Source organism: Electrona antarctica (assembly GCF_951216825.1).
Source record: "Electrona antarctica genome assembly, chromosome: 18".
In the NCBI taxonomy this organism is placed as follows: Eukaryota; Metazoa; Chordata; class Actinopteri; order Myctophiformes; family Myctophidae; genus Electrona; species Electrona antarctica.
Genome location: NC_136799.1, coordinates 15,223,231 through 15,238,609, shown reverse-complemented (window position 1 = coordinate 15,238,609; position 15,379 = coordinate 15,223,231). Strand labels below are relative to the sequence as shown.

At 43.1% G+C, this 15,379-nt stretch overlaps 1 protein-coding gene across 1 annotated transcript in view; it reads left to right on the top strand.

The window, feature by feature from the left end:
- sptbn5 (spectrin, beta, non-erythrocytic 5) overlaps positions 1-10,552 on the top strand; it is a gene marked incomplete at its 5' end in the record, with an annotated part of 78,719 nt that extends 68,167 nt beyond the window's left edge. The window contains 9 exons of the mRNA XM_079528623.1: positions 1,436-1,543; positions 3,326-4,504; positions 4,811-4,873; positions 5,130-5,213; positions 6,141-6,232; positions 7,225-7,338; positions 7,892-8,085; positions 8,900-9,088; positions 9,131-10,552. Coding sequence (XP_079384749.1) covers positions 1,436-1,543; positions 3,326-4,504; positions 4,811-4,873; positions 5,130-5,213; positions 6,141-6,232; positions 7,225-7,338; positions 7,892-8,085; positions 8,900-9,078 — 2,013 coding nt within the window. The 3' untranslated portion in view covers positions 9,079-9,088; positions 9,131-10,552. The remainder of the gene's footprint in view (positions 1-1,435; positions 1,544-3,325; positions 4,505-4,810; positions 4,874-5,129; positions 5,214-6,140; positions 6,233-7,224; positions 7,339-7,891; positions 8,086-8,899; positions 9,089-9,130) is intronic.
- Between the last annotated feature and the right edge of the window lie 4,827 nt (positions 10,553-15,379).

Genomic DNA, 15,379 nt, shown 5'->3' with positions numbered 1-15,379 from the left:
ATTGGCTTCCAAAGTTCGCAGGAGTGCTCCGTTTCAAACAAAATGCTGCAAATCATGAACACATGGTGTGATTTCCGTAACATTTTGCACGCACATTCCCACTAGGTCGAGGAAGAAATGCCACTTGAATATTTTCAACTCAGCCTCTTGGTGGCGCTATAACTGGCCGATTTGTGTTTTTACCTATAACTGCACCGATCTGTGTAAAACCATGTATGCACACTCCCTAGAGGCCAAGGAAAAACCTTTGCCTGGAATTTTTCACATCTGCTCTTTATAGCGCCACCAGGAGGCCGACATATGTAAAACACATTTTCTAATATTACTCCTTCAGATTTTATCCAAATTTCACGCAAATCGGTACACATGCTCTCCATAGTCATGTGATCATGTGATTTGTTTGATTTCTCATAATTATCCATCCTGATTGGCTACGATTGGAGTGTATGTTTTGCACTCCGTCCGTCCGTCCGTCCGTCCGTCCGTCCGTCCGTCCGTCCGTCCGTCCGTCCGTGTGTGTGTGTGTGTGTGTGTGTGTGTGTGTGTCCGTCCGTCCGCCCGTCTGTGGACAGCTAATCTCCGGCACCGTTGGCCCAACTTTGCACACACACTCCCTGGATGCCAACGACGATTTTTCCAGAACGGCCTGTTCTGCGTGAAACTTGGCATGTACACTCCCTAGAGGCAAAGGAAAAACCTTTAATCTGCCTTTTATAGCGCCACCAGGAGGCTGACTTTTGTAAAACACATTTTTTTATATTACTCCTCCAGATTCGGTCCAAAAATAACACAAATCGGTACACAGTATAGATCTCTATAGTCATGTGATCAAGATGGATCTTTCCGATATTTCATATTCCATCCTAATTGGCTAACATTGGCTTCCAAAGTTTAGTTTGCAGGATTGACCCGTTTTGAAACACATTTTTGGAACAAAATACAAAAAACCTCACAACATTATTTGGAGACCCCCAGTTTGGGAACCAGTGACCACTGGTCTAGACCACAATCAGGGTCTAAAACACAATCAGTAGCCACTACAGTACTATCAGTGGTTCTGAAAGTGTGTCCAGGGACCCCCAGGGGTCCTTGAGGGGGTTCCAGGGGGTGCCCAGCTAAATTTAAATCAGTTTAACTACTGTAAACCTATATACATGGCTATTTGAAAATAGCCGATCAGCAAGCTCTCAATGAATCACATTGCAACGCATTGAGAGCTTTTAGATCTGCTATTTGTAACTAGTATCGGGGTCCCTGGCACAAAATGTTTTCAGATGGGGATCTGTGGCCGAATCCATACAGGTAATTGATTTTTGGGGTCCTTGACATAAAACAGAGGTTGCGAACATTATCTGTCGGTGTAAAAAAAAAACAAGTAGTGGATCTAAAACAACACGGGTCGGTACTAACTGCTGACGTCACATTGGTCCTACAGGATTCTGTTTCTGACGTTATGGAGTTGATGAAGAAGCAAGAGGACCTAGAGGCTATGATCCAAGCCCAGAATGAGCGCTTTGCAGCGTTGCAACAGAAGATCACACAGGTAGGACACTCACAACACAGTCCAGTAGTATACTAGATCACCCAGGTAGGACACTCACAACACAGTCCGGTAGTATACTAGATCACACAGGTAGGACACTCACAACACAGTCCAGTAGTATACTAGATCACACAGGTAGGACACTCACAACACAGTCCATTAGTATACTAGATCACACAGGTAGGACACTCACAACACAGTCCAGTAGTATACTAGATCACACAGGTAGGACACTCACAACACAGTCCATTAGTATACTAGATCACACAGGTAGGACACTCACAACACAGTCCAGTAGTATACTAGATCACACAGGTAGGACACTCACAACACAGTCCAGTAGTATACTAGATCACACAGGTAGGACACTCACAACACAGTCCATTAGTATACTAGATCACACAGGTAGGACACTCACAACACAGTCCAGTAGTATACTAGATCACACAGGTAGGACACTCACAACACAGTCCAGTAGTATACTAGATCACACAGGTAGGACACTCACAACACAGTCCATTAGTATACTAGATCACACAGGTAGGACACTCACAACACAGTCCATTAGTATACTAGATCACACAGGTAGGACACTCACAACACAGTCCATTAGTATACTAGATCACACAGGTAGGACACTCACAACACAGTCCAGTAGTATACTAGATCACACAGGTAGGACACTCACAACACAGTCCAGTAGTATACTAGATCACACAGGTAGGACACTCACAACACAGTCCATTAGTATACTAGATCACACAGGTAGGACACTCACAACACAGCCCAGTAGTATACTAGATCACACAGGTAGGACACTCACAACACAGCCCAGTAGTATACTAGATCACACAGGTAGGACACTCACAACACAGCCCAGTAGTATACTAGATCACACAGGTAGGACACTCACAACACAGCCCAGTAGTATACTAGATCACACAGGTAGGACACTCACAACACAGTCCAGTAGTATACTTCTCAGACGTTCTTCGTCAGTTGTTAACAGTTTAGAGGCCCCAGACGGAGATTACCGTCAAGTTCAAGTTCATGGTCAAGTGCCCCAGACGGAGATTGAAAGCGAAAATCTGAAAACGTTCATAACTCGCGATCTAAATCATCCTGTCTAATTATGAAAAAAGATCCTGTCGCGATAGATTTATTCTTACCTCCCGTTGTTGTCGATCGACTCTAGAGTGGTGTGGCTATTGTTAGCTGCTACACAGACATTCACAACAACTGCCGGTGCGCCGGTAAAAGTGGTCCGGGCGCTATAAATGATGGGCACATTTTATTAATGGATTAAATAGGTCCGGGGCCTCAATGTGTTAAAGGGGAATCCCGGACTAGCTGTTTTATATATCCATTGATCACTGGAAGAAGCGGAAAGAAAGAAAGAAAGAAAGGAAAGCTCCACACCGAGTGCTCCTCAGTGATTCATCGCTTCTTAGAACGCTCAAAAATGGTTTTTGTTTTTGTTTTATTTACATCTGTTTTAGATGATGTGGTAAATAAGTCCACAGAATGTTGTCACTCTGTGGCTTCCGCCTTGACCAGGACAGCATTTGACCCCACCTACCTGCTAAAAACCATAACACCATTTATATATTTTTTCGCCACTAACGGTGGTTCATACATACATTATCATCAGAATTCAGTAAAAAACAAGGTTATACTGCAGAATTCCCCTTTAACCGTTTCTCACCAGATGCCAAAGTAAGTTTCTTGCATGATTGCATGTTTGTTTTTGATATTATTCGTTATTCTGTTTTTTTATCCCAGCGGGAAAAGAGACTTGGTCTCCGTGGAAACAAGGAACGCGAAGCTGCGGTGGTCCGCGTTTCCTCCCTGAAGAGGAAGCCGTCAGACCCCAAGACCTCCCGCGTCACTTCCACCTCCCCCAGCGCCATAGTCCGACGAGTCAGCAGCGGCAGGCAGACAGACAGACAGCTTAGAGCAGACAGACGGGTAGACAGACCCAAAGAGAGACAAGTAGAACAACAGGCCAGAAAAGACAGACAGGTGGACACGGATGCCCGAGGAGACAGACGGGTGGACTCACCCGGAACAGACAGACAAGTGAACGGAGAGAGAGAAAGGCAGGCGCCTGGGAGAGCAGCGAGACAGGTAGTCGCTGCCCAGCCCACCACCTCCTCTAGTCCACCTCCTAGAGCAGCGAGACAGGTAGTCGCTGCCCAGCCCGCCACCTCCTCTAGTCCACCTCCTAGAGCAGCGAGACAGGTAGTCGCTGCCCAGCCCGCCACCTCCTCTAGTCCAACTCCTAGAGCAGCAAGACAGGTAGTCGCTGCCCAGCCCGCCACCTCCCCTAGTCCACCTCCCAGCCCGTCTCCCTCTTCTGCCGTGGGCTCTTTCAGAGAGAGGAGGCTGAGGTTGGAGGAGGAGTCACGGGATCCTGATGTGGAGGTGTGGAAGAGCCACCCCTCACCCTCCCGCTTCACTCCTAAACCTACCTCCTCCCTTCCATCCTCCCCCTCCTCCTCCTCCAAACCTTATCCTGTGCTCTCCTCCGCCTCTCCTGATGAAGATGAAAGCCCTAAAGCCAAACCCAGAGTTGCTCCGAAGCCCAAGGTCTCCTGGGGCGAGCAGCAGTTGCCGCTTCCCTCAGATCCCGCCCCCTCTCGGCCAATTAGCCAGTCAGAGATGCTCTGCGGCTCCCCCGACTCACCTCCGCCAGTAAGAAAGCTTGTCACTCCCACCGCGCCTCCACCCCCACCACCACCAATCACAGAAAGCCTTTCAACTCCCACCGAATCGCCCACACCTCCGACGAGGGGACGTCTTACCGACCCACCAATCAGGAAGGACCTTCCTGATTCTTCATCTCCACCTCTACCAGTCACAATGCTGGATGAGGAGCTGTCCCCTGAGCCCTCCCCACCCCCCCCAGTGCTGCGGAGGAAGTTGGAGGAGATCCCGGAGGACGACACCAGTCTCTCTGATGTAAGAAACATATACGGTAGTCTTTGTTTATGATATTGAGACTTGAGGTGAGACTTATTGATTATGTTGACATTCTGTGCATGTGTATGTCTGTCCTTGTGCGTGTGTGTGTGTGTGTGTGTGTGTGTGTGTGTGTGTGTGTGTGTGTGTGTGTGTGTGTGTGTGTGTGTGTGTGTGTGTGTGTGTGTGTGTGTGTGTGTGTGTGTGTGTGTGTGTGTGTGTGTGTGTGTGTGTGTGTGTGTGTGTGTGTGTGTGTGTGTGTGTGTGTGTGTGTGTGTGTGTGTGTGTGTGTGTGTGTGGGAGAAGGCAGGCCTGGTAGTCAGGATGGACGGGATGTTGGAGATCAAACTCAAACAGGGAGGAAACAAGGTGAGACACTCAGACACTGTCTGTCTGTCTGAACGAACAACAGAAACAGTACTGTCCCGAAGCACAGACATTACATCATGGAGAGACACAACTTTGTTCTCCCTCTCAATAATATTGAGTTGTCACTCGATCATAGATTATTATTATTATACATCTTATGGGGGAAATTAAAGCAAACCAAATGAATTGAGCTATTCTTTTGTGATATCTCTTCTATAGCAATGTAAGCCCTCGGGTAATCAGTGTGTTTTGTCAGGGGGCGGAGCACTGGGAGACGGTTTATGCGGTTCTGGAGAGAGAGACGCTCAGTCTGTACAGAGACACACAGGCTGCAAAAGAGGTATGTATGGACACCACATGAGTTAATTAATGCTAGGGTATGTGATATTTTTGGGTGAAAACAAAAGGGCTTTTTTAGTTTAGTTTTGTTTAAAGCACTATATTCTGATAGTAATCATTGCTATAGAGCAGGGGTTCTCAACCTGTGAGTCGCGACCCCTCGGGGGGTCGCCAAATTATTTTGGGGGGTCCCCAAATTATTAAAAAAACTAAAACAAAATTGCAACTACATGGCTGGAAAATGGAAATGAAGAGTTTACATAGTACTTGGTGCATGCATAAACTTAATGATTATATCTGGTTTCAGTATTCATTTATGATATATTTTCTCTATTATTTAGGTTATTTTTGCAGTCAGTTTGTATTGGTGGTGAGGAGGGGCGGGGCGGGGGTCGCGAGACATGGCCAAAGCATTTCCGGGGGTACCCAGCCAAAAAGGTTGAGAACCCCTGCTATTGAGCAGTGGTTTTCAACCCTTTCTCCCTGTCTCTCCAGCTCTGAGGTGCCAATCAGGAGAGAGTACCCATTTATCAGCTTATTTTATAGTGTTACCGTTCCCATTTTTGTATGCTCACATTTCCTTGTGTCATCACTTCCAATTTCACGTGTTTATCCTGTGTCCTGTGTAAGCGTCCAATCCTGACGTGTTTTCTGTTTACCAAACAGCTGCAGAGACAAGGAGACCCCTGCTCTGTTACTTAACAGTCTATACTATAGCAATGAGTGTCATCAGACTATAGAGCTATTTAACACTTATTTAAGCATAAGAATATTACTTACCCTACCTTTAAATACTAAAATATCTCCATTTTTCATACGGTTGTTTCAACTACAGGTCTTTATATAAAGATAAAGACCTCAGCAAGTAACTTGAATTTAGTTGTTTTATCTTATGAATGAAAATGTGTGCTGAAATGTAATACCACAGAAGACCTCTAGATGGCCTCCAATCAGCATGCTGGGAGCAGTGTGTAGGGAGAACCCATACTACCGCAGGAAGGACCACACATTCAAGCTGATGTAAGTCGTTAGGAGTTAATTAGGACCACTGTTTCCCAAACAGTGGGTCGGGACCCATGACCCATTTATATGGGTTGCTAAATATCCCCGTTTTTTTCCGTTTCCTACGTTTAATTTTTTTTAATTAAAAACACATTTTCAAAAGTATTTTTTAAATAAAGGAATCAAATTATTTCCATAAATACATTCAAAATAATCTTTTAATACAGAGCCTGCCCAAACTGTAGTAAGTGTAGAATTACTTTTGTCTTGCAGCCCGCCAGAACCGTAGCCTACGTTTTCTAGGATTTATATTCTTTACCGCTGCTGCTCGTTAGCATAACAGTGTAAGTGGGACAGCGGCCATTTTGAAGATGCGCGCGCATCCACTTGCACTCTATATGCTGCTTTCAATTAGCCTGGTGCAGCCACACTTCACCCGCCCCTATTGCATATGCATATGCCCCGAGGCGGATTTAGCCCAGCGCAGTGGTATATTAGTATCGCAACGCGAGGCTAGCTTTCAATGGCCTGTATCTTCAAATCGGTGCAATGAATGTCAGTTCTGGTGAAAAGATTGTTTTTCAACGGCCGACAGCAGGCGCTGTGATACTCGTGGTCGGGTTTATTCTGCACGGAGCGAGAGAACAACAACCGGTCAAGACACCATGCACACACAGCATTATGTCATCGTAACACCCGGTTACAGATATTTGGCTCTTCAAAATAAGGGTTGCAAGCGGAAAACCTTGGCAATGCGCGATAAATAGATGAATCAATCCTGGCATTAGAAGTAGTGAAAATAGTAGATGTACAAGCTCATAACGTGCCGTCGTGCCGTGATGCGTGGTGAGCTTGTAGATCTTCTATTTTCCCGGGCAAGCGTCGTCTTGAGCTAAAGCATTTGGGAACCACTGCTTAGAGAACAACAAGTAGAATTTGGATAAATGTGTTAAATTCTGTACCGAATTTATGATATATATGAATCTATTATTCTCCATATGAACCTTCAGTCTGGAGGATGGAAGCCAGTACCTGTTTGCCGCTCCCAACAGAGACCTGCAGCTGAGCTGGGTTGGAGAGCTACAGAGCTGTTCCCAGAACAGTACAGACTCGGATGACTCTGGGTAACTGAACTGATCAGAACACTCAACACTTTTCCTCTTTTCCACACAGCCTTATGACAGATTCTAGAGAAGGTCCCTAATATAACAGTGGTTATATTACTATATTATATATTCCCGATTCTTCCTGGGATCCGTCCCATCCAAATACACATTATACACAGCAACGTGCAAACACACAATAGTTCACCAATGAAGGTTAAGAAACAGTTACAGGTACATGATCTAGGAAAAGAAATAGGCCTACATTTCGTAAATTGTACAATTTTACAATATTGTACAATAAAAAAAGATCAATATTGTACATTTCACGATTATAATTTTTCTCAGGTACTCAACACGGTCCTCCACTTAGCCAAATGTGACGAAGCAGAGCACTTATTATCGACCCAGATAGATTACTGATGGTTTTCTGTTCCAGCTGTCAGACGTATATCGGTCTGATCTAGGTCCCCGTGACCTGAGCTCATCACCTCTGCTCTAGTCTAGAGAGCTTTAGGCCAGTATCTTTTATTGTCAATAGAAGCCCTTTCAGCTGGTCATCTCTGTTGTTTAGAAGAGCGTCATCTGTCAACCTGAGCTCTGAGAAGCTATCTGAGGTGGTGGAAGATCCTGTTTTGACCAAACCTTTGGACAGGGCTGATGGACAGCAGAGACAGACATCTACGGAGAGAGAGCCACCTCCCAAACCCCCCCATACCTACTACAACGTCCACCACTACTCTGAGGGGGGAGAGGAGAGGCACACAGGTAAATCACTGAGACTTGGTTCTAAACCTTTAAAAGGGATAGTTCACCTATCTATCACTAATCTATCAATTACACCTCATGGAGATTTTTTTTGGTTTTCGGCGCATTCCTAATATACTGTATAAACTCATAATTTGGTGAGTGGCGGAGACTGACAGAGTCTCCATTGAGTTTCCTGCTGAAGACTCCGCCGGTCATCAAATTACCAATCACCATGAATTCAAGGCTCCATGGTGCCACAAAAAGAGCCCACTGCCAAACAGAAGGACATTGCTGCCCCAACACAACAAAATAAACTTGAGGAGAGCCAAGGCCCCAAAGCCAGCGAAGAAGAAGAAGGCGAGGAGAGAGAGAGAGAGAGAGAGAGAGAGAGAGGGAAATTAAACTTGAGTCCGCTACTTCAGCTACATCCGGGATAGCGCCTGGTCCGTCGCTAAATGTGCTCCGCTGCTATAAATCGCTGGGCGCTCTGATTTAATGGATTAAATAACCCCAGGCGTTTGGTGTGTTAACCCCTGGGGGTCAAAAAACCTTAGGTTTTGTTTTTGGCTATAGGTGACCCAGCCTTCATCCAATCAGAATAGAGAGGGGCCTTCCGCCAATCATAATTGAGCGGGGGCGGGCCTTGGTGTGTGTGCTGTTGGCCTGTCGCGTGTAGTGCGTAGTGCACTGTAGTGCGTGCATGTGCACATCTTGTTACCGGAGCGGACTAGGGGGTTTTCCAAATCACCCAAATCACTGAAAGCTCCTTTAAAAGTAATTTTGCCAAATGCCAAATGTAATTAATACTGTGCCTTTTGGTCCATTGCTGAAGGTGTCGAGGAGTCTAGAAGTCTTCCACGGAGTCTTCACCCGCAAACCCCTCCTCCACCTTCCCCTACCGACCATGGTGTCTCTCAACCGGGCATGCCCCCCCATGGAGCTGATGACCTCACCACCAAGGACAGGTCCAAGAGGAATGTCTTAAGGAAGTTCTTCTCCTCTAAGAAGTAACGCCACGAAAGTGCTTAATTCCCTTGACGATGCCGTGAATCGTGAATAGTAGCTGTACCGGCCTCTGAGATCTGTTTACTTCAAAGGGGCGGAGGATGAATTGTTCTCAGGCTGATTTCAGTCTTTTGAATCCCAGGATGTCTTTCTCTTGGCTTGTATTGTAACACTGCTGCTCTGCACCATTTGGCTGCTAAAGTCAAGCTCTGTAATAATAGGTATTTCATTTTACGATTAAGGAGTATTTGAAATGGTCAGACTAGCAAACATGTTCAGAAGAACAATTTAGCAAACATTTTCAGAAGAACCATCTTCCATCAAACCCTAATGGTCTCGTGTATCAGCATTTCATCAAAGCCTCAATCTGTACATTTCTACAACTGGTTGGCTGTATCTTAGAGTATATATGAATAGAGACGGCACCCGGAGGAAACCCTGAGGCGAAATGGACATAGTGGCCGGATTTGGTATTGCAGCGCTGGGCCAATTCTGGTCCGTTGACTATCATTGCGCACGTTCATGATGACACGTGAACGCTGTTTCATACGTGAACGCGTGCAATGATAGTCAACGGCACAGCGCGTTCACGATTTGGCCCAATTCTTCCCAGAATGCACTCTGTTCCTACTCGGAAGGAGGAGTGAAATCGCCTCATGCGCTTTTGAGCAACTTAATGCAAGTGGATGAGAGGAGAAATCCGGTGCCGTCTCTATTCATATATACTCTAAGGGCTGTATGTAGCAGGAACCCTGTGTAACACATGATATTACCAAAACATAGTCTTACATGTTGTGTGGAGGACTCCTTTCACGGCATTTTGATAATTTTTCGGACTTGGCCTAAAAAACAGTCAATCAGTTTTCCTTTAATCTCTGGTGGCATTTTGCTCAAACGATTTAATTTCATATAATCTCTGATTGTTTGAATCACAGAAATAAAGAAAACATTTTCATTCTTCACACAAGTACGCAAATCCACCTATATTATAAACCCTCTTACAGCAAATTCAGCTGACCGAGTCAGAATTTGACCTTGCAGTGGTGTTCTCAGAAAACAGCATTGTCATCAGTTATTCCAGTCCATAGCAGGGACCCACAAATAGCCATGCGCTCTGGCTGTCATGTTGTCATGTGTTGAAAAGAAAATGATTGAATCATGTTTCTAATGTAATCAATAATCTGCTCATGCTGCTTCTAATGAGATTCAGGCTGTGCCTTAATTGGAAAACATGGTAATAGCTGTATTTATTATACTATAATAATAAATACAGCTATTTCCATGTAATAATGTTATATATTAATGTTTAATGAAGATAGACATCGATAGCTTGTTGTGTTCCTTCTTGATGAGATATGAGATAATAATATCCTGGCATATCATGATTTTATTTTTGTTGACATGGATACATTTAAGGCATTTATTGAGCATGTAACATTTATAATGTTGCTTTCACACTGTAGATTTCAGTGGAACTGATGATGGAAAAATGGAAGAAATAATAGGATTCATTTATTTTTATCACAAATCTCTCAAATGAAATGCAGAGTTTGAACATTTATTTATACATTATAGTTGAATTAATCACACTAAACATTCAAGCGCATGGCTACGCGTGCAATGATAGTCAACGGCACAGCGCGTTCACGATTTGGCCCAATTCTTCCCAGAATGCACTCTGTTCCTACTCGGAAGGAGGAGTGAAATCGCCTCATGCGCTTTTGAGCAACTTAATGCAAGTGGATGAGAGGAGAAATCCGGTGCCGTCTCTATTCATATATACTCTAAGGGCTGTATGTAGCAGGAACCTTGTGTAACACATGATATTACCAAAACATAGTCTTACATGTTGTGTGGAGGACTCCTTTCATGGCATTTTGATAATTTTTCGGACTTGGCCTAAAAAACAGTCAATCAGTTTTCCTTTAATCTCTGGTGGCATTTTGCTCAAACGATTTAATTTCATATAATCTCTGATTGTTTGAATCACAGAAATAAAGAAAACATTTTCATTCTTCACACAAGTACGCAAATCCACCTATATTATAAACCCTCTTACAGCAAATTCAGCTGACCGAGTCAGAATTTGACCTTGCAGTGGTGTTCTCAGAAAACAGCATTGTCATCAGTTATTCGAGGTGTTCACGAACCTTTCCATAGCAGGGACCCACAAATAGCCATGCGCTCTGGCTGTCATGTTGTCATGTGTTGAAAAGAAAATGATTGAATCATGTTTCTAATGTAATCAATAATCTGCTCATGCTGCTTCTAATGAGATTCAGGCTGTGCCTTAATTGGAAAACATGGTAATAATGTTATATATTAATGTTTAATGAAGATAGACATCGATAGCTTGTTGTGTTCCTTCTTGATGAGATATGAGATAATAATATCCTGGCATATCATGATTTTATTTTTGTTGACATGGATACATTTAAGGCATTTATTGAGCATGTAACATTTATAATGTTGCTTTCACACTGTAGATTTCAGTGGAACTGATGATGGAAAAATGGAAGAAATAATAGGATTCATTTATTTTTATCACAAATCTCTCAAATGAAATGCAGAGTTTGAACATTTATTTATACATTATAGTTGAATTAATCACACTAAACATTCAATAAACTAAGTGAGGTTTTCCCACAAGTTGTATCTTTCTTCTTTTACTATTTCATATTTCTAGAATAGAATATAAAGAAATGTATGTGACTCCATTCACAGTTTTTCTAAAACTATGAAACATTTCAAAGATTCCTTTTCAGGCAAACATGTCCACCGTAAGATGAACATTTTAAAGTTTGAATGGGGTTTCTAGGTGTAAGTACTAAGTAGTAGCATGCCAATGTTTGTGCTATTGCCATTGAGAATGCATTGGACGTTTAAGTTAAATAACTCAGAAACTACAAAACATTTCAAAGTAAAAAGTTCCAGCATGTGTGCCCTCAGTAAGCTGAATTATAAAAAGTGTGAATGGAGTTTCTAGGTGAAAGTGATTTTTGACGTGCATATAGAGCTGCCATTGAGCCCCATTATAAATGTCTCAAATTTGAAAGCACTATATTTCTAAAACTATGAAACATTCCAAAGATTCCTTTTCAGGCAAACATGTCCACCGTAAGATGAACCATAGGTTTGAATGGGGTTTCTAGGTGTAAGTATGTAGGACTAGTAGCATGCCAAAGTTTGTGCTATTGCCATTGAGAATGCATTGGGCGTTTAAGTTAAATAACTCAGAAACTAAAAAACATTTCAAAGTAAAAAGTTCCAGCATGTGTATCCACAGTAAGCTGAATTTGAAACAGTGTGAATGCAGTTTCTAGGTGAAAGTGCTTTTTTGACGTGCCAATATCTGCCATTGAGCCCCATTGTAGATTTCTCAAATTTGAAAGCACTATATTTCTAAAACTATGAAACATTTCAAAGATTCCTTTTCAGGCAAACATGTCCACCGTAAGATGAACCTAAGTAGGTTTGAATGGGGTTTCTAGGTGTAAGTATGTAGGACTAGTAGCATGACGACGAGTATAATAAACTGGAAGAAAAGTAACAAGCAGGACCTATAAACCTTGAAGGTTTATAGGTCCTTCTCAGCTCAATCAACAGGACCAGAACACACCTGGGCTGGAGGCCAGGATCACATCCACCAATGGGGAGGCTGTCTGTGTCCTGTCATATGGTTTCTCCTCTGTATTATCTGATTTACATCCACGATAACACTTAAAAGCACTAAAGACACCTTTGATGCACAGCACCATTCAAATGCTCTGTACATGATCCCAAGGCCCCATTTGAAAAGTAACACCAAGAAGAACAACTTACAACCTGAAAATCACTGAGAGCTCAGTGGCACCCTTGTTAAGATGAAGTCCATGTGAGCCAGAGGTTGTGAGTTCAAATCCAGCTGAGTTCCTCCTACTTTCACTCTGCAGCATGTTTTGGAGAATAACATCCAGAAGAGAACTGGAAAGAGATGGAAAGCTGAGGAGATTCTCAGAGAGCATGGTGGCACTCTGTGATAAGCTGCTGTCTATGTGACCCACAGGTCGTGGGTTCAAGTTCAGCCCATGGCCTCAGATGGCATACTATAGCATGCCATTTTTCATCATTTTTGAGGATTTGAAAAAAATACAAAAATCACTCCGAGACCATGGGCTATAGCCCATCGTCTCGGAGTGATTTTCGTCTTTTTTTCAAATCCTCAAAAATGATGAAAACGGCATGCTATAGTATGCCGTCCGATATGGGCTATAAACCATGGTCATAAATGATGAAAAACGAGGATTTGAAAAAAAGACGAAAATGACTCCGAGACGATGGGCTATACTATAGCCCATGGTCTCGGAGTGATTTTCGTCTTTTTTTCAAATCCTCAAAAATGATGGAAAACGGCATGCTATAGTATGCCGTTCGAGACCATGGGCTATAGCCCATCGTCTCGGAGTGATTTTCGTCTTTTTTTCAAATCCTCGTTTTCGTCTTTTTTTCAAATCCTCAGAAATGATGAAAAACGGCATGGTATAGTATGCCGTCCGATATGGGCTATAGCCCATGGTCATAAATGATGAAAAACGAGGATTTGAAAAAAAGACGAAAATGACTCCGAGACGATGGGCTATAGCCCATGGTCTCGGAGGGATTTTCGTCTTTTTTTCAAATCCTCAAAAATGATGGAAAACGGCATGCTATAGTATGCCGTTCGAGACCATGGGCTATAGCCCATCGTCTCGGAGTGATTTTCGTCTTTTTTTCAAATCCTCAAAAATGATGAAAAACGGCATGCTATAGTATGCCGTCCGATATGGGCTATAGCCCATGGTCATAAATGATGAAAAACGAGGATTTACAAAAAAAAGACGAAAATGACTCCGAGACGATGGGCTATAGCCCATGGTCTCGGAGGGATTTTCGTCTTTTTTTCAAATCCTCAAAAATGATGGAAAACGGCATGCTATAGTATGCCGTTCGAGACCATGGGCTATAGCCCATCGTCTGAGTGATTTTCGTCTTTTTTTCAAATCCTCAAAAATGATGAAAAATGGCATGCTATAGTATGCCGTCCGATATGGGCTATAGCCCATGGTCATAAATGATGAAAAACGAGGATTTGAAAAAAAGACGAAAATGACTCCGAGACGATGGGCTATAGCCCATGGTGTCGGAGGGATTTTCGTCTTTTTTTCAAATCCTCAAAAATGATGGAAAACGGCATGCTATAGTATGCCGTTCGAGACCATGGGCTATAGCCCATCGTCTCGGAGTGATTTTCGTCTTTTTTTCAAATCCTCGTTTTCGTCTTTTTTTCAAATCCTCAGAAATGATGAAAAACGGCATGGTATAGTATGCCGTCCGATATGGGCTATAGCCCATGGTCATAAATGATGAAAAACGAGGATTTGAAAAAAAGACGAAAATGACTCCGAGACGATGGGCTATAGCCCATGGTCTCGGAGGGATTTTCGTCTTTTTTTCAAATCCTCAAAAATGATGAAAAACTGCATGCTATAGTATGCCGTCCGATATGGGCTATAGCCCATGGTCATAAATGATGAAAAACGATAATTTGAAAAAAAGACGAAAATGACTCCGAGACGATGGGCTATAGCCCATGGTGTCGGAGGGATTTTCGTCTTTTTTTCAAATCCTCAAAAATGATGGAAAACGGCATGCTATAGTATGCCGTTCGAGACCATGGGCTATAGCCCATCGTCTCGGAGTGATTTTCGTCTTTTTTTCAAATCCTCGTTTTCGTCTTTTTTTCAAATCCTCAGAAATGATGAAAAACGGCATGGTATAGTATGCCGTCCGATATGGGCTATAGCCCATGGTCATAAATGATGAAAAACGAGTATTTGAAAAAAAGACGAAAATGACTCCAAGACGATGGGCTATAGCCCATGGTCTCGGAGGGATTTTCGTCTTTTTTTCAAATCCTCAAAAATGATGAAAAACGGCATGCTATAGTATGCCGTCCGATATGGGCTATAGCCCAAGGTCATAAATGATGAAAAACGAGGATTTGAAAAAAAGACGAAAATGACTCCGAGACGATGGGCTATAGCCCATGGTCTCGGAGTGATTTTCGTCTTTTTTTCAAATCCTCAAAAATGATGGAAAACGGCATGCTATAGTATGCCGTTCGAGACCATGGGCTATAGCCCATCGTCTCGGAGTGATTTTCGTCTTTTTTTCAAATCCTCAAAAATGATGAAAAATGGCATGCTATAGTATGCCATCCGATATGGGCTATAGCCCATGGTCATAAATGATGAAAAACGAGGATTTGAAAAAAAGACGAAAATGACTC